The sequence below is a fragment of the Periplaneta americana genome, chromosome 12 (assembly GCF_040183065.1).
Source record: "Periplaneta americana isolate PAMFEO1 chromosome 12, P.americana_PAMFEO1_priV1, whole genome shotgun sequence".
NCBI classification, from domain to species: domain Eukaryota; kingdom Metazoa; phylum Arthropoda; class Insecta; order Blattodea; family Blattidae; genus Periplaneta; species Periplaneta americana.
The window spans coordinates 111,249,641-111,273,501 of NC_091128.1; the positions used below are offsets into that span (position 1 = coordinate 111,249,641).

The 23,861-nt window shown below is 36.0% G+C and overlaps 1 protein-coding gene across 1 annotated transcript in view; it reads right to left on the reverse strand.

Moving 5' to 3' along the window:
• Positions 1–13,202: 13,202 nt before the first annotated feature.
• Positions 13,203–23,861, reverse strand: part of LOC138710818 (uncharacterized) — a 29,766-nt gene continuing 19,107 nt past the window's right edge. The window contains exons 3-5 of the mRNA XM_069841957.1: positions 15,762–15,957; positions 15,072–15,372; positions 13,203–14,988 (exon numbers count right to left, since the gene is read on the reverse strand). Coding sequence (XP_069698058.1) covers positions 13,449–14,988; positions 15,072–15,372; positions 15,762–15,957 — 2,037 coding nt within the window. The 3' untranslated portion in view covers positions 13,203–13,448. The remainder of the gene's footprint in view (positions 14,989–15,071; positions 15,373–15,761; positions 15,958–23,861) is intronic.

Below are 23,861 nucleotides of genomic sequence, written 5' to 3' on the forward strand. Positions count from 1 at the left end.
CACCGACTTCACTGCCTCGAAATGTTCTTTATAGAAGTTCACAGTTTCTATCCACGCTTTCCATTTAGTAATCACAGGCTGTGGAGGTAAAGTCACATCCGGTAACAATTTCCTGTAGCACTGTATGCGTTAGGGAGATTTGCGGAACACTTTTTTTTTGTTGCTGATATTAAACCATTCACTTCAGGGAATTTATCTCTTATGGTCTCAGTCACTCGGTGTAGTCTATGTGCCAAACACGTGAACTATGAAGTGAACCATATTGGGGTAAAACACAGACAGGGCATCCGCAACTTTTAGCGTAAAAGATGCAGCATCTGGGCAGAACACCAGCACCTTTTTTTCGTCAATTTCTAACTCCTCAAGTCCGTTGTTGATGAATCGAGGAACTATAGCTTGATTTGTCTGTCATAGTGGATTGCATTAAATTAAATAAGACTTGGAGTGAGTCTCTGGGTCCAATTTCCCTGCGACGAGATTTTCGATAAAACGACTCAAGGCATCGATTGTTTTGTCTATGACAACCCATACGTAGGAATCACTAAGTTCAGCTCTAATAGCTTCCATTATGTCAGTGTAGCAGGGGTTCAAATAATTTTTCCGTAGTGTTGATTCATCGGGAATATTGAAGTCGCAGTATCTGCGTCGTAAGAATGCTTGAAATTTGGCACTCCAAATTTATACCATGGCATGTTTGCAGCAACCATTGTCATGTACAAATCTTTATTAAATTCACTGGTAGAAGACGAAGAAGGTTCCAGCATCACTTGTGTAAGAAGTACTTGTTTTTCCGACTGATCACATTTTTTTTTTTTTTATTTCTCACATGAAGTTCAGCTCTTAAATGCTGTTCTAATTGTGACTTCATGGAGAATCCAGTGCGTTTCTCACACACTTTGCACAGCACGATTTTACCATCATTAGTAAAGGCATCGTCAATTGAAATCCAATCTTTTAACTTGGATGCGACTGGCACGGGGCATCATAGCTGTATCACCTGATGCCAGAACTACTGTTTTCTTTCAGAGTAACTGATTGGGGGTGTTTGTACCAAACGGTCTGGGTAATTTTCACCCTGTCCTTCACTGTGATAGCAGTAAAATGAGTCAAACACCCTTACTTCGCATTGGTATTTGTTCCTACTTTACCGTTACTTCTTAAGGGATATACAAACTGTTAGCATGTCAAAAGGATGCCACTTTTTAACATTATTATTTTCAATTATTAAATTCTTTTATGCATTAGAGACGAAGAGATAAACCTTATAAACAGTTTTCAAAGACAGAACTTATGAATTAAGTCGAGAAAAAATTGGTGAAAAAAATGTGTATTCTTTCAAATTATGTAATACCCTTCAAAATATGCAATATTTTCTTCTTCTTCACTTCAAGGTTTGGGTTCGCTTTGAACCTGTTCCGGTTTCCATTTTATTCTCGGTTTTTATACATCCCTTTCCGCGTGGTCTGTAGTTCATTGCTAGCGCTGGAAGCCCGCTGTCGATGTCTTACAAGATGTAAATATGTAATATTTATTATGCACCAAAACATGTAAAAATATGCAACTTTAAACTTTGTAATAATGATCCCTTCGGTGTGATTCGCCGAAATTTTATCTTTTCTTCTAGCTAAATCCTATATTTGAACAGAATATGTAATTACTAATTACATAAAATCCAGGCTTTACTTATAACATGGTATGGTATTCCCAATTGGATTTCTAGAACAGATTCTAACCATATAAATGGATTTGAATATTTCTGATTAGTTAGGAGGTGATATTTTCATTCCCTGCAATTTCCTTATGCCCATAACTCCATGGAGAGTTCGACTGTTTTATGTTTTTATAGCTTAATGAGCATTTACAAGTAGTTCCAGACAAATAATTTAGACTAGATTCTAAAGCTATTAAGATCTATGTAAGTGTATATAATTATTTATCTTTCTAAAGTTTTCTAAGTTTTCCATCACTCACACTAAATTAGTGTATACAGTTCTGGAAAGAAAAATTAGCTCAACTCTTGAAACTCCTTGCAGAATAGCACGACTCATACCCTAACGTTATAACAACGGTTTTAAACCCAGTATTATTTGGATAGTATTACTGGAAGGTATTACTTACTTACTCATTGGCTTTTAAGGAACCCGCAGGTTCATTGCAGCCCTCACATAAGCTCACCATTGGTCCCTATTCTGAGCAAGATTAATCCAGTATCTACCATCATATCCCACCTTCCTCAAATCCATTTTAATGTTATCTTCCCATCTACGTCTCGGCCTCCCACAAAATTCCACAACTAATCCAAAAAGCACGAAATTAAAATTAAAAAAGATCAAATTAATGCATAAGAGTCATTATCAAATAAACATGATACAGTACGACCACCCTAATCGTAAAGCATTCCGGACCACATGGGCCTATAACAGATTCATGAGCCTAATGAACTTCCAAGAAAACATCTTTTATCAATTTCACTGTACTACCACATAGCGACTGCAAAATATATCACGTTATAACCCTTATGGAATTGCATGAAGTAACAACTTGTAACTTTACTCCCATCTAGCTGTTGTTATCAAACAATGCTTTTCGACAGTGGAGGCTCTGGTGGTTGTTCTCTTTTTATGTTCTCATTTCATAACATGGGAATAGCCAATCTGATTTATAGATGTAATCAGGAGTGTTAACGTGCTTGCTCGCAGACTATAAGTTCGGGGTTCGGATCAGAGGCGGCGCTACAGAAAGGCGAAATAGGCTGCCGCCTAGGGCCTCGCGCCTGAAAAGGCCGCGCGACAACGAGGATTTAAAATTTGATTTTTCTTTCAGATACTTGTGTTTCCTTTTATTTACGTGTTATTTCTTCTTCCGTTTCCATATTCTTAATTATTTTCATACTTAATGGAATATAATAATAATTGTCACCAGAGTATAGCTTCCAAAGTGCAGTCAACAATGCATTAATTAATTAATTAATTAATTAATTAATTCATTCATTCATTCATTCATTCATTCATTCATTCATTCCTTTCAACACTCGATCGGCTTTCTTGGAACTCGTATTTTCGTTCCTCCCGCTCCACTCACACATTCAATCAATATTCCTCAATATTTGAGCAATTTTGTGGTTTATAGCGCATTACATAGGTGGCAACTGGGACTATACAATTGTTCAATCACAAAAAATTTGAAAGTGGAAAAAAATGTCCGTGCAAGATAACGTTAAACATTTGATACACTATGCCTAGTTAAAAAGTCAGGAATATTTCAGGTATTAAAACTTATTTTTCTTGATAATGATGTTTTGTGACATTCCTTGTTTTCCCCGGACATCCTTCAAATGATATTCCCCGATTAATTAAATTACCTTATAATTAAATAAGTTTAAAATCTAGTTGAAATACTTAAATCTAAAAATTTGCACCTTAAAAAAATTGTCGTACGATGTCGAGAGCTCTGTAGGTTAATAAGGTTACATTTCGGACTCATTAATTCCTTCAGATACCAAGAAAAAAAATCGTGATTTTGTATGAAACGAATGTTAAATCAAACGCATATATATGGTGGAAACAGTGCACGTGTTAAAGGAAAATAGCCCGTAAGCATACTGGACGACGTGTACTAGTAACTAGGGACTTCTTTTGCAGTTGGCAGAACTGTAACTTTGCTGTTATCAGAGTCCGTGGCTGTAATGCGATTGCAGCGAACCTAGTGGGAAGAATGGGAAGATCGGTGCTCTCCTGCTACGATGGCTCTTCAGATCTTCAACCGTTTAGAATGGGACATTCGAATCCTCGAATTCTGTGAATCTTCAGAAAGATTCGAGCTCAACTCGAATTTTCGTGCTCTTTTCGGCATTCGAATCCTTCTAATACTAACCTAAAAACTGTTAAAACTTGGGAAAGATTCGTTGTAACTCGATTGAAGTCCAATAGAAGCGTTTACTAATAAAATCACGGCCATTGTTGCAATTTCGGTGGTATCCGGATCACTAATATCACCTTGGGCGGCCCTTAGTGCCACATAGTGATGGGCAGTGACTTCAGCCATCAAAACTATCGACATTCAATTGTTTTCAATATTGTCGATAGTTCAGTCGATTGTTGATTGTACTGAAAAAGGGAGATCATTCATTACATTTCAAAGTTGGCTCCGTCCTAGCAGTGTGGGGGTAGTTATTTCTGGACATTTTGAAGAAAATTGAGAATAATAACAAATTTCAATGTCAGCTATGTTTGAGAATTTTACAATGTATGTGAGAATACCAGTCATATGCGTTATTAGTGATCATATGCAGAGGAAACACAAGAAAAAGCTACTCTACATTTGAGGTATAACAAATTGTGGCTAACATCATTCGTTTTGAAATAAAGAAAGAAACAAATGTGTTAGTTCTATATAAATCACACTGTACAAGAAAGAAGATCGAAATCAACCATAAAATTATCAGGGTATTACTCTCTTAAACAGTGGATATAAAATCTCATCATCATCCTCTTATCGTGTCCTTCTTTCGGAAAGTCTATTCCAAATATGCCTCCATTCGTCTCTGTTTTTTCCTATTTATTTCATCCCACTTACATCCCTGTTCTTGTAAGTTCTTCTGAATTTAATCTATCCATCTTTCCCGTGGTCTTTCCATTGATCGTCTTCCTTTATGCTAGAATAATAGCAAAAAGAATTCAAAGAATTATCAAAACAACATTATCAGAAGAACAAAATGGGTTGCATAAAGGAAGATCTTGTATCGATGGTGTGTTGTCCTAAATCAGATAATAGATAAAAGAAAAGAGACATTTGATATTTACAGACCTGTAAAAACATTTAATAGGGTAAACAGAGAAATAATTTGGAACAGCCTAAAAAATAAAGGCTCCCATTCAGATTACAGAAACTGTTAAGAGCTGGAACAAATAGGCCTATTGGTATTGGCCCTCTACAGATAAGAAATATATTAATTAGGGAACCTTGGTTCAAAGATAACGTTGAATAACGTCAAATATTAGGTTTCGTGTTGAAACAACTTTACCTTGGCATTAAACCATCCATATCTGGAAAATCTCTTGAGCTAGTACAGTAACTTTATACAGACGTGGACAAATTATTAGCCTAAAACGTTTTTCTTGGAAACATAATATAATTCGTCATATCAAGTATCAGTATAATTCACAGAGTCTCTATTGTTGTAAATATGATTGTTTACATCTTCTGGTATATTTTTCCAATCGTTAACTATAGTTTGTCTGGCTGTGTTGGTATTACTGGTGTTTTAATTATATACTGCAGAAGATATTCAACAGTCTGTTCTCCCATGGCCTGCAAGAAGACCGGACATGAACGAAATTGAAAATCTGTGATCTATACTGAAGAAGAAAGTGAACAAAAAGAGGCTTACAACAAAACATGGGCGCATTTTAGCACTGTCTGATATCTGGCTAAATGATGCTGATATTCAAAGAAAGTGTCAAACTTTGGTTTCCAGCATTCCTGACGAAATCAACGTGTTAATAAAGAATAAGGGAATGTTCACAAAATAGACTCAATTTTCTGTTCATTATTTCTATGCAAAATACATTTCTGTTCATTATTTCTGCCGATAAATACAGCTTTGTTGCACAAATAATCAATTTAGTTTAATATTTTGTCCACGTCTGTGTGTTTCTGTCTTACCTGCATTAATCAAATCAATCATAAACCTTAATTTCTATTACATATGTTGCATGCAGAACCAAATGGATTACCAATAAAGTGTTTTTGAAGATAGTCTATTGATTGGCTTGATTGTAAGAAGTTGTAGCTATGTTGTGATTTGAGTAGGTGTATAGCGAGTTGACGTAGATGTTTACAGCGTTTTTGCTTGTGCTTTACGTCTTCATATTCACGTACATGTTCGATATTAGTTTTTCTTGGTTTGGAAACCGGTACAATATTATTAGATTGGGATTTATCTTTCTCTTCACGTTTTCTTCTGGTCTAAAGTCTCATATTCTGCGCTACTGTTTCCTATTGACATGTTTGTCTGTGTGTGACGTCACGCGCTTGCAGTTGTTAAGGTTATTGCGTCATGATCTCAGCATAGCATTCAGGTAATATTGAAAATGATTGATTTGTGACAGAAAATAATTTTTACTCTTCATTTGAATAATAAACCTGTGAAATTCCACAATTTGATGTTCAAAATCTAGCGGCATCCTCTGACAAAGAGATGTTCTTCTCCTAAGTGAGAGTTCACTTCTTCTCATAAAATGACATCCATTATCCATTCTCTGCTTGATTTAAATTCAGTGAAACTCACGGTCATACTTGCGATTTCACACGCTTTGTATTGTAACATTTCGTGTGAAACACCAACTCCATTATTAAGCAACTGTCACATATTATAATAGTTCATGTTCAATAGTTGGATACTTACCACTTTTCGGACCTCGAAATGCTTTTCTTAATTTGTTTGGCGTTTCCAAAAGTGCCTGTTTCTCTTTTCGCCAGTTGCATTCAGAAACTGTAAACTCTCGATCGGTGGACCTATTTCCGTTAACATCTTCAAATTTAAATATTTTTAGCTTGAAATTTGCCTATTAACTTGTAGACTATATTTACATGTATTGGGGTTCATTATAAACCAACGCAATAATAAACACATAATACAAATGAAGCAGGCAACACTACTCTTACAATCGGCATTAAAGATCCTCATAACACGTTGAAAGTTTTTAAATTATTGAAAAGTACAAATCACAATCCATTTCTTGCATTTTAAAAAGTACCAAACATAATAAATTAACTCTTTGTATTAAAAATTTTAACATGAGAAGTGCATTCAACATTACAATTGAATACTTTATTACAAAAACAGCCCTAGTCATTTTAATGAAATTGAGTTAAGGACATATTTACTACTATTTCAAATGTTTATAGATTCCAAAAATTACACATATCAGATGCAATAGCAACAAGGATAAACACCAGTTGTACGGAAACAGCTAACATGTGTTCTATTTACTTTTATTGTTCTCCTGAAAATATCAATTTTAACAAGGGTTTTTTTTTGTAATAATGTCTTCAATTGTCTATTACCAGAGATATCAATTTAAAATGTAATGCGTACATTAAGCTATGATTTTTCTCTACATGTTACTGTCAAAAATTGGGGTGCTTGTATTATGCGATGACGTCTAATACGCGAGTAAATACGGTATTACCTATATGTTTTTGGGTTATTTTTTAGAAATATAACATTTTATTTTCGGAATAAAATAAACATAATTTTTGGACAGATCGATTTTATTCTTTTTACATACGCTATAAATGTTTCTATAAATGAACCTTAGGTATTACAATATTAGCAACCAAAGACGGAGATGGGTCAGTGTTACGCGAAAACCTGTCCATTTCATCGTAGTGACTCTCGGATAACAACTTTATTTAACGCTAAAAATGTAACTGAATTGACTCTTTTAATTTCAATAAGAACTTTCTAAGCTATTGTATTTACATATAAGCAATATGCAGATAAACAGGTAGGTCTACTTCAGTAAATAAGTAATAAGCTAAATAATGAACATAATTATGCAGAGTGAATTACTTTGGCTTACAGGATGCTATTGCCAAAATCAACACTTTTGACGTACTGACTTTTAACTAGCAAATTAATTTATTAGACAGTCATATAGCAATAATCTAAAAAATTCTGACTCAATTTTAAGAACAGCTAGGATGTTAAGTCTGTCTTCTTTCATATCTGAACGTAAATAGTAGTTCCTAACTAGCCGAAAACAAAAATGCTACGTTCACCAGAGCATTTATTATCCCTCAATGTAAGTGAAGGAATGTCAGACTAGATTTCTCCTCCTACACATTATTCTACTAGTGTTCTGGCTCCTTAATTATGTTGAAAATATTCATCCTCTATGCAATTCTAGCTGTTAAAACGAAGGTTAAAAACACTCTTAAAATTTACCGCCCCTAAAATTTGCCGCTCTAAGCTACCCTATTGGTAAATCCTTAGTTCCTTATACGACCCACCGAACGTCCTCTGGGGACCCACCAATGAGTTGGGGTCCATAGGTTGAGAATCACTACAGTACTTTACTTCCTTTGTGATCAAATTAATCAAAAGCTTAATTCTGATCAGTCACAGTGAAACCACCATTAGACTATACATACAGTTGTAAACAACTATAGGAAATAGTATTTGAGTGTCCAAGCTGTAGTCATATAAAAGATTAAACTTTGTCTAAGGTACTGGTACTGTCACTTACAATGTTATGTAATACACACTTAAATGCATTTAAATCTACACAAAAATTGTTTCAACTGTTCAAACCATAGTTGGCTTTGCAATATATTACTAAAATCTTCTATAAGTGCTATAGAAAAAAGTTTGGCGCTTGTCGGTGAAAATCAGTTTATAAGCAGAAAAAGAACTTTATATATCAACAGACGTGACGGGGACATACTTCAATTTCGGTACATCTTCAACTGGAATGTTGCAATCAACTACACCGGATTTCCCCATAAGAATATCTACTGCTGCACATAGTTCGTTCAGGTCCTTGTTCGTTTATAAAAATTTTCCATTTTTGTACGCAATTTTCTCCCATAGCTCCTGGCGCTTCCTTGATTTTTTTTTTTTTTTTTGTTTAAACTCCTTCAGTAAAGCCGTGTTTTCATACATGGGTTACCCTGGGCATTTCCAGTTCTGAAATGCTCGTATAGTGGGACCTAATGTGAGCCAAATCACGGGAGATGGACGGATCTTCGCTGTTTTGTCCAAGTGACACAAACGCATCCTCGAGTAGATTTTTTTATAGCTTGCTGGACCTTTAAGAAATATTTACTGTAGTACTCTGCTGCTTTTAACCGTGTACCCCATCGGGTAAGAACTGGTTGAGGTGGCAGAGGAATATCTGAGAGCTCTTTTCTGAAAATCTGTATCCTTGGCGGTACTTTAACTAAAATTTCTTCACCGTAAATATTAATTTTATTGGCCCTAGGATATTCTACCCTTACTTGTTCCGCTACGCGGTTAATGCCATGAACAAGACATGTCACTCGTAACACAAAAAGATAGAACACCCTAAGCAACGCCATTGCAGTGACCATGTATATCGCGGCATCTGTGTAGGCGAGCAGCACTTTGTTTTGTCAACATTATACCTATACATATAATACTTTGTCCATTCTTAACAATTATTCCTGGTTTGTCTTGGGAAGTTGCTTTGTGCATGTCAGGTAAGCTCGGTATGGCGCATCTGGATTTCCTGACAACTAAATTGGCAATGTATCGACCAAGCTTGTCAGTCGGTTCGTCAAAAGATTTCAAGATACCTAAGCGAGTCTCCAGTATCGTGTAGGATTCTGTTCATTGCGTCATTTAGGTTGAATCCAAGACGTAATTTTTGAGCATCGTTGACTCAGAAGGAACTGATTGATGGCAGTATTTTTCAAGAAACACTTTGAATGTTGGATTTTCTAGTGTCCGGAATGGGATGTTAGCTGCCACAACGCCATGACATATCAATGTAAAACTAATTCTTTTTGCTGGATTCTTCAGATAATTGTGTCAAAGAGTTTGCTTAAGTTTAGATTTGTGTTCGGCGTTTGCCTTACGTGCATACTGATTTTTAGTAGGTTATTTTACGACGCTTTATCAACATCTTGGGTTATTTAGCGTCTGAATGAGGTGGTGATAATGCCGGTGAAATGAGTCCGGTACAGCACCGATAGTTACCCTACTTTTGCTCAGATTTGGTTGAGGGAAAACCCCGGAAGAAACCTCAACCAGGTAACTTGCCCCGACCGGGAGTCTAACCCGGGCAACCTGGTTTCGCGGCCAGACGCGCTAACCGTTATTCCACAGGAGTGAACGTGCATGCTGAATTAAATGGAACTTTTTATCACTCGAAACCTAAAGAAAATAGGATCCCTTATGGAATGGAGATGGTAAATTATTTGATAATTAATTGAGATAAGTTGAAATTAATATCATTTGCTTGCTATTCGCTTACTTAAATATTAGAACTAACGGATTCATCTAGTGATGTCGTGAATAGGGGGGGGGGGAGACAAAGAGAGAGAGAAAAGAGAAAAGTCATTTTTTTTATTTCTTACAACATAAAAGTTTTATTATTTTTTTTAACACTTCACAAACAGGAACAAAAATTAAAATTCGCTGTCTAGTTTGAAATAGGCAAAAAAAAAACAGATAAAAACGTCAAAATAGGCTGTTTAGGCACTCTGAAATAGTATTTTTAAGCATACATGTTCGTGAAACGTGTAGAGAAATAGTTTGTTTCTTTCCCTCTGAAGATCCGTGGTCTAGTCGTTACCATCCAACGTTCATTTGGTATAAAATTCGAAAAGAACCCGCCTAGTAAAAATTCAATTCGCGCGTGGTACAGACAAAGAAACAGGTTGTCTGTGCAAAGGAAAATCACCTGGTCGCCCATCAACCTCAGAGGAAGACAGGGAACGTGTGCGGATATGTTTTGTGCGCAGCCCGCAGAAATCAACAACTGCAGCAAGAGAACTGGACAACAAAAACAACAGTGTGGAGGGTTCTCCATAAGCATTTGTCCTAAAAACCACTTGTCTTAAACTACACCAACAACTATCCAATGACGATCACAGGCGTCGAGTTGAATTTTGTAGCCAGTTCTAATTACGGGGCTACAAAACTTTATTGCAAGTAAATTATATTGACCTCAGGTTAATAAAACCAGCTCAGAAAGAACGAGGAACTCAAACAGTTTTTTTTCTGACATAAATGTTCGGCAGATGAAGAATTTATGGAGAAATTAATTTTCAATGATGAAGCTACTTTCTATGTCAGTAGCAAAGAAAAAACCGTCACAACGTCAGAATATGTCTCTGTGGAACACTAGTGTAAAAGGTAAAAAAAGGTAAAGGTATCCCCGTAACATGCCATGAAGGCACTTGGGGGGCATGGAGGTAGAGCCCCATGCTTTCCATGACCTCGGCACTAGAATGAGGTGGTGTGGTCGGCACCACGCTCTGACCGCCTTTTACCCCCGGGAAAGACCCGGTACTCAATTTTATAGAAGGCTGAGTGAACCTTGGGGCCGTTCTGAAAGTTTGGCAACGAGAAAAAATCCTGTCACCACCTGGGATCGAACCCCGGACCTTCCAGTCCGTAGCCAGCTGCTCTACCAACTGAGCTACCCGGCCGCCGTGGAACACTAGTGTAATTCTCCAAAACGTAATGTGTTTTGTGTCATATCCATAAGAGAAGTGTACGGATCATTCTTTTTTCATGAGAGAACAGTAACAAGGGGCATGTTAGAACAGCGACTTATACCTCAGTTGCAATAATACCTAGCCCTAATTGCGTTTTTCAACAAGACAGCAGTCCCACAATGAAGTAAGTCTCTTCTTGAGCACAGTGCTGCCAAGACATATGCGTCTCAAAAAGACCAGCAACTAATCTGTGGCCCACGAGATCACCGGATCTCACACCGCGTGATTTCTTTTTGTGGGGTCACATCAAAGACAGGCTATTCGTCCTATAGATGCCGCGTAATATCGCAGACTTAAGGGAAAGTATCATCGCAGCAGTTGACACTATTGACAGGTCTCTGTTGATGCGAGTGCGGCAAGAACTAGAGTCTAGACCAGGCCTGCACAAGGTTTGCGCTCTCCGAGCCAGCTCACAGCTCACAGCTCATGAGCGGAATGCAGATATTAGCTGCGCTCTGTATAAGGGAGGACTGGAAGAAGGAGTGGATCTCGTACAAAATAAACACAAAAGGAAGTACTATTACGAGTGCTTATGAAATGAATTCCCGTTCAGTGTTTGCAAAACTATCTTGGACTATTATTAATTAATAAAGAAATATTTATTTTACAGAAGTAATAGAAATTCTATAGCTACTTAAATGTACAATATCATTTTGTTATATTTTTATTTATCAGTACATCAGAACGAGGTTTTATGCTGTTGGCAGCTGAAGGGAACCTATTGATCATTGATCATAATGAAACATCAGTTACAGATGTTTGATGTCTGCCTTTATTAAAATGGATTATAGAAAACAGTTGCTTACAAATATAAATGTTGATCCAAACATAGCAATCATTTTCACAGCCAGCCTGTGTAGTCGTGGATATTATTCCTAATGTTTAATCTTGTAAAACTCAACCAGGCTAGTAGTATAATTCAAACGATCTTTAGCCCTTAGGTCACATTGAAGATCAATAAGTTGTTCGAGCTGTAAATCGTTAAATGTTAAATATTATGTTCCGTCTTTCAGATTCCTCCATACTGTACTGTAGCAGTAGGTAAGCAATGTGAAACAGTTACTGAGAATAGGCCTACACACTGCACTCTACTAGATAACTGCGTGGTCGTTTCCCTCTCCTCTACCTACAGCAAGTCTGTGTCATTCTGACGTATCTTCCTCTCCGTTTCGCGAGCGGTAAACACCGCTTTCCCGCTCCGAAGGAGCGCGCACGCTCGTTGAGCGCTGTTTGTGCAGGCCTGGTCTAGACTTTCGTGTGATCGTGTGCCGTGTCAGACGTGGTACGCACATCGAACATTTGTGTCAGAAAAGAATCCCTTGTTCTTTCTGGGCTGGTTTTATTATTTTGAGTTTAATAATTTACCTGTAATAAAGTTTTGTAACCCCTCAAATCTTTATGAAACACGGTGCACAATACACACAAATAAGAAAACAGGATTTATGATTATTTGAAAACATTAGAGTATATTTTAACACTAAAAGTTATTACAGTATTGCTGTATTGACAATATTGTAATAATTTACATACTACAATGCTTCATGTTAAATTGTGCGATAAAATTAGGAAAATTGTCAGTGAATCAAAAAAAAATGTTAGGTTAAGTGCATAACTCTACATATCACAATAAAATTATTAAGATTTCTTTGCAGTTATGGATGTTATAAATTATATACACAGTACATGTAAACAACTGAATATATAAGAAATAAATAATATTTTCTGAAGGCTGATTAGTGTATTGTGTGTCTAGTCAGCTGTGTATGTAACGGCGAGGGAAAGGAACTGGCCACCTACCCCATTATCTCTTGGCTTAGTTACTATATAAGTGGTGGCTTATTGGTGTCACTTGTGAGGTTCAAAGTCTTCGGACAGTTGACTAAACAACAATAAATATTATTTCAAAATTATAATACAATAATCCATTTTGGAGAATTCTGAGAAATGCGAACAGAATATGATCCAATACCAGAAATTTAGATCTATGTTCTTACAACATCTCATTAAACTTAGATAGCTCATTTTTTTTAGAAAAAAATATTTCCATATTGTGAATAATTACAGTTAGGTTCTAAATGCTAAAGCTTCAATTATTCAACATTTCTGTTTACAAAAAATCTTGGAGTTTATATATTGCTAACAACATCACAAAACGATGAAGCACATCTACATAACAATACATCATTCAATTTTACTAATCACAGTTTAGTCCTCATATTGAGGTACGATTTACAATAACAATAAAGTTTCATATGACGGTCTGCTACACAAGAACTTTGATTTCCGTAAGAATTAATTCGACTTACAATACCTGTAACTTGAAAACTGTTGTTGGCTATAGAATGACGAATAGTACTTTCAAGCAATGCATCTCCTGGTTTAGTCTGAATAACTATCACATAGTCCTTCAGCCCTCCATCTTTAGTTTTGGTGTACAGGTGTTCAAGGGGATACTGAACATTAGCACTTCTAATTTCCGCCAATTGAAGTTGTGAACACTCTCCATATGGCTTTAAGAGAGCATTAAGGTGCTCAACTAATATTAAGGACATATTTTTAATAATAGCATCTCCCACTGGGATAACTTTACTTCTCTGACACGTGCACCAATGTGGTACTATTCCAGCTTCATTACAAGTCCGAGATTTATGTATAGGGAGAAAAAGGCTAATGCCTCTGGGCTTTTGTTTTGATTTACTCAGTTTTATGCTTCTTCTCTGAATTGAGTCCTGTTCAATTTGGTCTAAATTCACTAAGTCTAACAGAGTTTCATACAAATCGAATGATGTAGTAAGGCGTTGTGTATTTCTGTGTAAATCAGCAATAGCAGTGGGATATTTATTTTTGAACCACTCTGGCAAAGTAATGAAAACAAATGGAAGCCTTTCTTCCATTCGCCCCTGATAGGTCTCACGAATACTCCCCCATCGAATTCCATGATCACTCATTAAAATTAATACTGTTCGATTTAGGGATCCAGTTTCGTTTAAATGAAGTAGAAATTGTTCGAAAGTACCATCACCTAGATTGGGAAGATTGAGAAAATCATGTGTGAGGGTTATACTCCAAAAGAATCCGAAGAAATCTTTAGAAGCCATAGTAATTGCGAATTTTGATATATAGTGAAGGAATACTGAAAACGTCATCTGGGATCCTAAGCATAACTTTGTGTACAATTTCTTATTAAAACCTATATCATCCCCACTTTGCATTATATATGGCCTTGGATAGTAATCAGTTGGTTGTTTCTTAAATCGACGTCCCGCAAACGTGAATATTCCATTACTTGCATCATCTTCTCCGAAAACTGTTCGGTATCCGGCTGCACTGAAATTCTTCCACACCCAATTGCACTCATCTACATCTTTTAATTCTTTTTCAGAAAGACCCGAAAGGACTGGAATTAGATTTGGAAATGTATTATCTGCCACCTTGTTATAACCAAGCAATTCGATAGCTTTCATGTTTTGAAGAATTTTCAAAGTTCTGGGTAGTTGTCGATGGAAATTCAGACGTGAAACGGAATCCATCCCAACCACCAGTACACTCACACGTTCTCTCTGTCCAGTTGAGGAACTATCTCTTACTTTTTGGCAACGTTTCTCCACTTCCGGCTTTAAAGAAATGAAGGCGTGGTAATTTCTGTATATATTCTGATTGTCCACATAACATGACACCTTAACAAATTCTTCTTGAATAGAAACTGACTCCTTGAATGAAGTGCAGTTATTCGAAAATCTGGAACAAACAGAATAGAGTTTCAATTAAATTATTTTCATACAGCCCTCTCAGTTACTTATACCATTATAGTTCCTTCTTACGCTATTTTGTTATCAAAGTGACCGTCCGCTTTTCTGGGCTTGGTCGTCCAGAACGGTTGGTAGCAGCAGTGCAGTTGATCTAGATCGCTTATATTGAAGAACGACAGTGCGGACTTCACGATGAATAGTGACGTAAGGTTAGAATCAACCAGCAGCGGTTGCTTCTCGTGACATTTTAGAGGTTTCTCTTTAAATATGAACTGTCGAACAACTGGATCGAATGGATCCAAATCTGGAATTCGACATCCAACTGTGTCAACTACAAATCCAGACTTCATGTTAGGTAGTGGTTTATCTGAAACTGAAACAATATTTGACTGTTGTTGGAAATGACCAAACGCTGTGTTTCATTCAGCGTAATTTGAATTGAAAATTATCGGCAAAATAGGGGTAATAACTATTCCTAAGTAATTGATTTTGATTAGAAGCATTAATGTATTAGTTTTGTCTATATTCAAGATATGGAGAGATACTTGTTCCTGTAAGTTTCGCCGTAATTTGTTCATCATGAACCAAGTTGCTGACAAAATATAGTCTGATTATCTCTTTCAAAGTTCCAGGTGAATAAACATAATATATTCTATTCAGCTTCAGTAAAAACTATACATTGATCTTCTTGAAAACATATACGTGCCTTTACTTTAGAAAAACTTTAGTTGTTTACAATGCTCCTAATTTAATTTATCTTACCTGGCACGGTAGCGTGCGGCACTGGAACATGGTAGTATATTTCACCATCAAAATCTAGAATGTACAGAAGAGTTACAAGTAAAACAAGAGGAATCCAAAGTAACGTACGATGGAAAATTTTAACTCTGTTTCCCCTTGTATCGTACGTCTTATTTGCCGAATCACATTTAGTTATGGAATGCCGCAGATGCACCATCTGTAAAAGTAGTCATGATAAGGATAATAACAATAATATTAATGATAATGATAATAATAATAATAATAATAATAATAATAATAATAATAATAATAATAATAATAATAATAATAATGGATTACAGGACGTAATAGTAATTTTATTTGAACAAATAAAAGAATTTAGTCAATTTGCTGAGCAACATTATTTTATCTTCATACGAATACTGTATTTAATATAATTACAATACTAAAGGCTAGATCTATAGCCCTATATACGAAGAAATCAATGCCGTAATGAAGGCGGATAGAGAACCGTTTTCTTGGGGGGACAAAGTAAAACCACAGAATCCCCATTTAACGGGGTTATGGGTGACATCATTTACCTCCTCCCTCCGTTATAGCTTGACCGTGGTACGGTATATCGGAATATGATCATTTAACAAAGGTATTTTCGGGAGGCATGTTTCTAACAGTGTTACATCCATATCCGCGATGTTTCGGACCGAATTGTTTGCACTACACTGCTACAATTAGGGAAGTGATTCCTATGCTGCGTCAGCTGCTTGCGTCGACCGCAGTGCAAGTTGAGCCGCGCGGCTGTACCCCTTCGACAGCAGTACAGACGCAGCGCGTCTAGGAGAAAAGATCCTTTACTTGCCATGCTGTATAATGTCTGATGCAGTAGATTTATTTACCGTTCTGGAAGATGAAAAACTGATCGAAAGCGTTTTTCCGTTCTCATAATTTGTGCAAAGCCTCACCACACGTATATTTATTTAAATTACCCTGGGTTTCCGTGTAGATTGATTAGATAGCTTCTATAATTTTTTAAATATCGTATAATATTTTTTTTAAATAAAAAAATTAAGAAACTGAAAAAAAATACTGAACTGAACTTTGAACTATCACAAAATCTGCGTCGCAACGAGCATTTTATAGGAATGAAAATGCTGAAAACTGAAAGTGTGAGAAAACAACGCAAAACTGAGTGTGTCGCAGCTGGAATTTGAAGCACCACGGGACTTTTAAAATTGGCGTATGGACTTAAAAAATAGAATTGTGATTTCTGAGAGAATTTTTTCAAAATTCACTCATGGTTATCTTTGGAAACAAATGGGAGAATTTGTCGAGAGATCAGGTAAGAAAAATATAATCTATCCTAAATTTATATAGTTTATTAGCATTATGTGACACATTTGTATTGTTATAAACATGTTGTACAATGTGTAAATGACTAGCTTAGTGAGTTCTAATAATACGATTATTTTGCCAGTATACTGTCCCTGCGTGACTACTGAAATATTTCGTAAATGAATCTCGCACATAAAATCCATCAATATTCGCAAAACCAACACTCCTAGCAAGTGGATGATTTTTAGATGGTGGTGGTTCATTAGGGTCTAGTTCATAATAAAGTCTAAACCACGATAAACTGTGAAGTCTATTAACTTAATTAACAATTAAATTGTTATTTTTAATGTGACAGAAGCATATCCAATATTCAGTGTGACGATACAAGCACTCAATAAGACGACGTACTAATTATGGAAGACACTGCAACGGAGGTTGCTGGTGCACCATAAACTTCTCAAATCACAAATAATACTTCAACACAGAATGTGGACAGAACGGTGAATTCACTTCGATCACCGAGTAAACGCCAAAGACACCACGAAAAAACTATAGGCTTGCTGGAGATAGGCGTATCGATAGAAAAAATATCATTGACAGTTTGAATCAGAATCACGATGATGACATTGATTAAAGTATTGCGATACCCGTAAAGAAACTGAGATCAAATTTGATTCATGAGGTGAAAATGAGATCAATGGAGATGGTTTTTGACTTGGAAAGTCGCTACACAAACCCTTTCATTTTGCCACCGGAACCTTCAGCATCAACAAGCACTAGTAGTTGGATGACATGATTAACTTTGAATATCGGCAATCATTCAATCGTCCGTGACTCGTATGACTACATGGGATTTGAAACCCTGCAACTTTCCAATCACTATGATTGTTTTTAAGTGTTAAAATATAAAAATTAATTAAATTAGTACAGCTTGTACCAATAAAGTATTTTTACTTTACAGTTTTTTCATTGTTACATTTCAATGTTGCAAGAAAACATTGATTAAATATATTACTATAATACTACTATAAAGCATTTATACTTTACATACTTCAGTGTTATGGCTAACTTTTATTCATGAGGTATAGGGTACAGATATCTACTTGAATCTTTCTTGAGATCGTCTTTGATCAGATCGAGAACATAGTTGAACTGAGCAATGTTTAGCCTAAAAACTCCCGTAATATCTTGTCATCTTGTAACATGTGTCGATTAATTAATATTGTAAAAAACCTTCCTCACGCCTTGTTCTAAATATGGAATATACTTCAGCGTTTCCCTCATTTATTTGTTGGAGCAGAATTTCTTCCCTTCATTTTCTTCTAATAGCAATTGAGGACCTAACATTCTAAACGTGTTAAGTGAAAAAAAACAAAAAAACAACTGTCTGAGATATTTATGAAAAACACACGCAATGCATGTTGAGATACCTACAACACCGTCTTTTGGCGCACGAATGAGTCACTTACAGTTGAGCTACAACAAAGACAATTTAATATCATATTCTCATATGGATGTTTCTTCCTTAGATTGAATAAAATGAAATTTGAAAAATTAGAACTTCGCATATTTAGAATGTCAGGTCTTCAAACATAACAATAAATCGCTTTCACTCATTGTGGAAATGTCTGCTCACTACCAAAAGACCGCACACGTCTGACGTTTCATAGGAATCACCTACTAATGCGTCAGCCGCATCATAGGAATTACACCTTATGCTTGTATGCATCAATAAAACTACGTAAAGGTGTAGTTCCTATGAAGCGGCTGACGCATGCGGCTGACGGATTGCGTGTGACGCACTACACTCACAGTCTAATAGATACAGTCACGCAAGTCATACGTATAAAATATGCCAACATTTAACAGCTGGCGCGACAGTAGCCCTCTAGCGGCAGGCAAGTTAAAAGTGTGCACACGACATATGATAACACATCAGAAAACGGGTTTTGCGTAATTTATTTTATATTTTTATGCTATACAATAAGTCTATATGGTTCTTACTAACTCTACTTTAGAATCCTGGAAGAATTTCACAAGCAGTTAATCTACAAGTTTCAGAAGTTGGGAATAAACGTAATTCTTTCTGCTCCTTACAACTGAATCATGGCCCTGATCACGTATCATGGTTTGAAATAATATAATTGTTTGTACGTGGACGGTTAATTCAATTAATTCCTAAATATATTTATAAACCATTGGAACTCTATATTTCCTGTGAGAAGAGCCAAAATTGTAGGGCATATCTCGTAGGGTACATCGCGTGTTGAACTCCTCTCCCTATTTCCTGACAAATTAACTATTTTCCATACCGCAAATTGGGGTAAACTCGCCCGCTGAGGTAAACTTAAAAATAAAAAAGGGGACGATTTAAACCTTAATTTGACAGACATTGATTTATGAAGTCATTATTTTTCAATTTTTTATATTATTATTTTGAGTCGTTAATAGTGCTGATATTATGGTTTAAATTTTTATGGAAAGTTTATCGCATTTTACATTACATTTCCAGTTTTCACACATAAGCTATTTATTTAAACTATTAGTAGTCAGTGAATAGCACGAAGGATATATTAATTGCTACTTTGCGCTGTATTTTACAGAATTTTTACTTTAAACCTCATTAGACTACCTAATTTTGACTTATACCACTTCTGCTCTGAACGGCTCAAATAATCACTGGTAATGTAAAATCAACACCAATAACAGTCATGCAAATTATTACAGAAAATATTGCTTTTTATATTAAATTTAAAAAGGCTCCTTTATTTCTTGAGAACTTAATACGGTCTGCCACATGAATCTACACCAACACATCATAAATTTATCGACACAGTCTGGATTTATTCAAGAAGTGAATATTTTGCAAAAGGATTATAATACGCCATGAATTCTTGAAAAAATTAACACCATAATCCCTACTTGAATGCAATATAACATTCAATTTTTGAAAAATATAAAGAAAAAACACGAAAACAAAAATTATGGAATTACTTGCATTAAAAACTGTAGATACATTATCCAAAATCGGAATGTTTACACATTTATGCATGATCTCTGCAAAACAATAACATACTGTAACAGGTATTTACTTTGTTTTTATTTAAACTCTCCTTCCTGACATACAAATAGGTAACTGATAACTAATAAATGTTTTATAGAACACAATACGTAGGCTACCTACAGCGTGGATTATAGGTTATGACTGAGTTATGATTTTCTCTTGGTCTTTAGGGAATCTGAAGAACAACAAATTCGGAGATTTAAACTTGTTGTTACTGCAATTTTCGTCATTGCACACATTGCCTTTATTCCGACGCATGATTAAAACGTTGTTATAACATCTCGCATACCTTCAAAGCACGTGCTGGCTGTATCAACCCTATTACCAGTGCCTTGCCTGCCGCTTGAGCGCTAGTGTCGTGAATGTTGGCAAAAAAAGTGTTGAAGTTGCGCGACTGTATATATTAGGGTAAAAACATGCTGGAGTAGTTCATCTCGCCACGCATATCGCCGCACATCTCGCCATTCAGCGGGAATCAAACTGGTTTGATTTCCAAGATGCAGGTGCCTGAAACTAGCGTTCTGATTGGTCGGTTGTCGCAACGGAACGTCATGGTTCTCTCCATCCGTCCTCTCAATGTAAATGCACAGTTGTGATACTGATGGCCGTGTACATTATTATTTATTAATAACAAATATTGCCGCGTAGATTTACAGCCATGGATAAGGAGGAATTAATAAGGAAATAAGTCGTACCAAAACTTGACAACTGTTAATGTGAATGAGATAAATAAAGACTTTCAGTGGTAGTAATTAGTTCATTTTCTGTTAATTTGTTGTGCAGTTTTTTTCTTATTTTTTTTTTAATTTTGCAGTTCTTAATTGCTTATTATATTACTATATGTTCATTTTTAAAGCCATTATTATTATTATTATTATTATTATTATTATTATTATTATTATTATTATTATTATTATTATTATTCATTTCGTTTTCAGAACAAAAAGTGTTTATACCGACGTCAAACTTTTGTACAATATTTTGAAAGAATATGTGTTTCTTATTGTGACTGACAGTGAAAGATTTTTGCTAATAATAAGTAATAAATTTTAATAATAGTACATTATTATATACTGTATAATTATTAATTACCTGAGAGTCACAACCAGCCTCTCTTCAGCACTGATTGGTTGTTATGTATGTTAGTGTACACTTTTTGGATTTTAAGTTCTATTAGCATAAAGATGTAATTGAACGTTGACTGAGACATTCTTAAATATTCGTAAAATCTATCTGGAAATGCCTTAAGCTGCTGATATAATTGATAGAATTCACCAAGTTCAGTGCGTTCCTTATTGATTGGATGCACGCTGTATTTTCTTCTTCTGTTGGAAAGTAACCACCACTTCATTGCAGTACTCGTAGATAAATCGCTATCACTGTCAGAATTTGTAAACAATTTTAAGTACTAAGAGGTACGACCAATAAATTTATTAGTATTTACCACGTTGTGTTCACGGAGAATCTCACATCTGTACTCATTGTCCGCGTAACGGCGAGAATCATGGCGAGGTGAATTGCTTCACTATGTTCTGCTGAGGTAAGATGCGAGATGCACGGCGAGTGAATGGCGAGGTGCGCTACTCGGAGAGGCGAAATGAACAACTCCAACATGTTTTTACACTTAGACTGTGCTACACTAGGTTCGTTCCAACAAGCGGTTCATGGATCAGTTCATGTACGGTTTCTGTACCATTTTATGCGCATGCGCTAGTTGAGCATCTGCTATGGGATTGAAACTGGACTGGTCGCTGTTGGAACGCTTTCGCGGATCGTTATGTACTAAATCCAGAGATGCTATAACTGTGATCATCTTTGCTAAGAACGGTATGCTTATTATTATCGTTTTGCAGCTAATTCTAATTGCAGAAAATAGAATTTCGATCATTTTCTACAAAAAGATGACAAAAAATATGGAAGGCAAGAATTCCGTTAATTCAATGTCGTGTACTGGGGGACTCACATCTAAAAATAGTTTCTTTTTTATTATTAATGTATTTACGTTATTTATTATACTCTTAAACAAAGCTGCATGTTGAAATGGTAATTAACTATTTAAATACCCACATAGTTTCCATTCCCTTTCTTTTTGGCGAAAATTTAAATTAAATCTCTAGTTTTATTATTCGTCTGTACTGTCACTTTTCATCTTTAACCTCAATGATGTGAACAGTCGATCTTGTCTTTCTTCAGTATCCAGGAGACGTTGGTGAGCTTATGCGCATGCGCGTCTTACGTACTCTTCCGTACATGCCTCAATCCACGGACTATTTCTGACCGTTCCGAACTCGTGTCAAAAGCTTGTTGGAACGCCCGACTGCAGTACATGTTTCCGGTTCAGGACTGGTTCAGTTTGTGTTGGAACGCTTTTTCTGTACTGCGCATGCTCACGATGGTTACGGACGGTTCCTGACTGCTGTTGGAACGAACCTACCGCTACAATGGAATGTTATGGAAGTGATTCCTATGCTGCGTCAGCCGCTTGCGTCGACCGCAGTGCAAGTTGAGCCGCGCGGCTGTACTCCTTCGAGAGCAGTACAGACGCAGCCGCAGCGCGTCTGGGAGAAAAGAGCCTTTACTTGCCTTGCTGTATAATGTCTGAAGCAAAGGTTTTATTTACCGTTCTGGAAGATGAAAAACTGGTCGAAATGATGTCGAAGTTTCCATGCATCTTTGATGTCGTAAGCCCAGTCTACAAAGACCAAATTGTTAAAGACAATGCTTGGAAATAAATAGGAGAATTTGTCGAGAGATCAGGTAAGAAAAATATAATCAATCCTAAATTTATGTAGTTTATTAGCATTATGTGACACCTTTATATTGTTGTAAACATGGTGTACAAGGTGTAAATAACTAGCTTAGTGAGTTCTAGTAATACGATTATTTTGCCAGGGTACTGTCCCTGCGTGACTATTGAAATATTTCGTAAATGAATCTCGCACATAAAAGCCATCAATATTCGCAAAACCATCACCCTTAGCAAGTTGTATATGATTTTTAGATGATGGTGGTTCATTAGTTTCTAGTTCATAATAAAGTCTAAACCACGATAAACTGTGAAGTGTAGTAACTTAATTAACAATTAAATTGTTATTTTTAAATGTAATCTTCATCTTACGATGTTTGGTGACATATACACGTCCGTTGATGTGACATATTAATTAATTTAAATACTATTATAGTCACAATCATGCCATGGTATGAAAGAAAAATTTCACAACCTCGAGCGGGAAGTCGCAGGTTCGATTCCCGCTCGAGGTTGTGAAATTTTTCTTCCATACCATGGCATGATTGTGACTATAATAGTATTTAAATTCATGTTATTTTTAATTTCACAGAAGCATATCCAATATTCAGTGTGACGACATAAGCACCAAGAAGACGGAAGACACTGCAACGGAGGACTCTGGTGCACCATCAACTTCTCAGATCACAAGTGATACTTCAACACAGAATGTGGACAGAACGGTGAATTCACTTCGCCCACCGAGTAAACGCCAAAGACACGACGAAAAAATTATAGACTTGCTGGAGGATATGCGCATCGATATAAAAATATCATTAACAATTTGAATCAGAATCGCGATGATGACATTGATTAAAGTATTGCGATGTCCGTCAAAAATCTGTGATCAAATTTGATTCATGAGGTGAAAATGAGAGCACTGCAGATGGTTTTTGATTTGGAAAATCGCTACCTATACAAATCCGTTCATTTTGCCACCGGA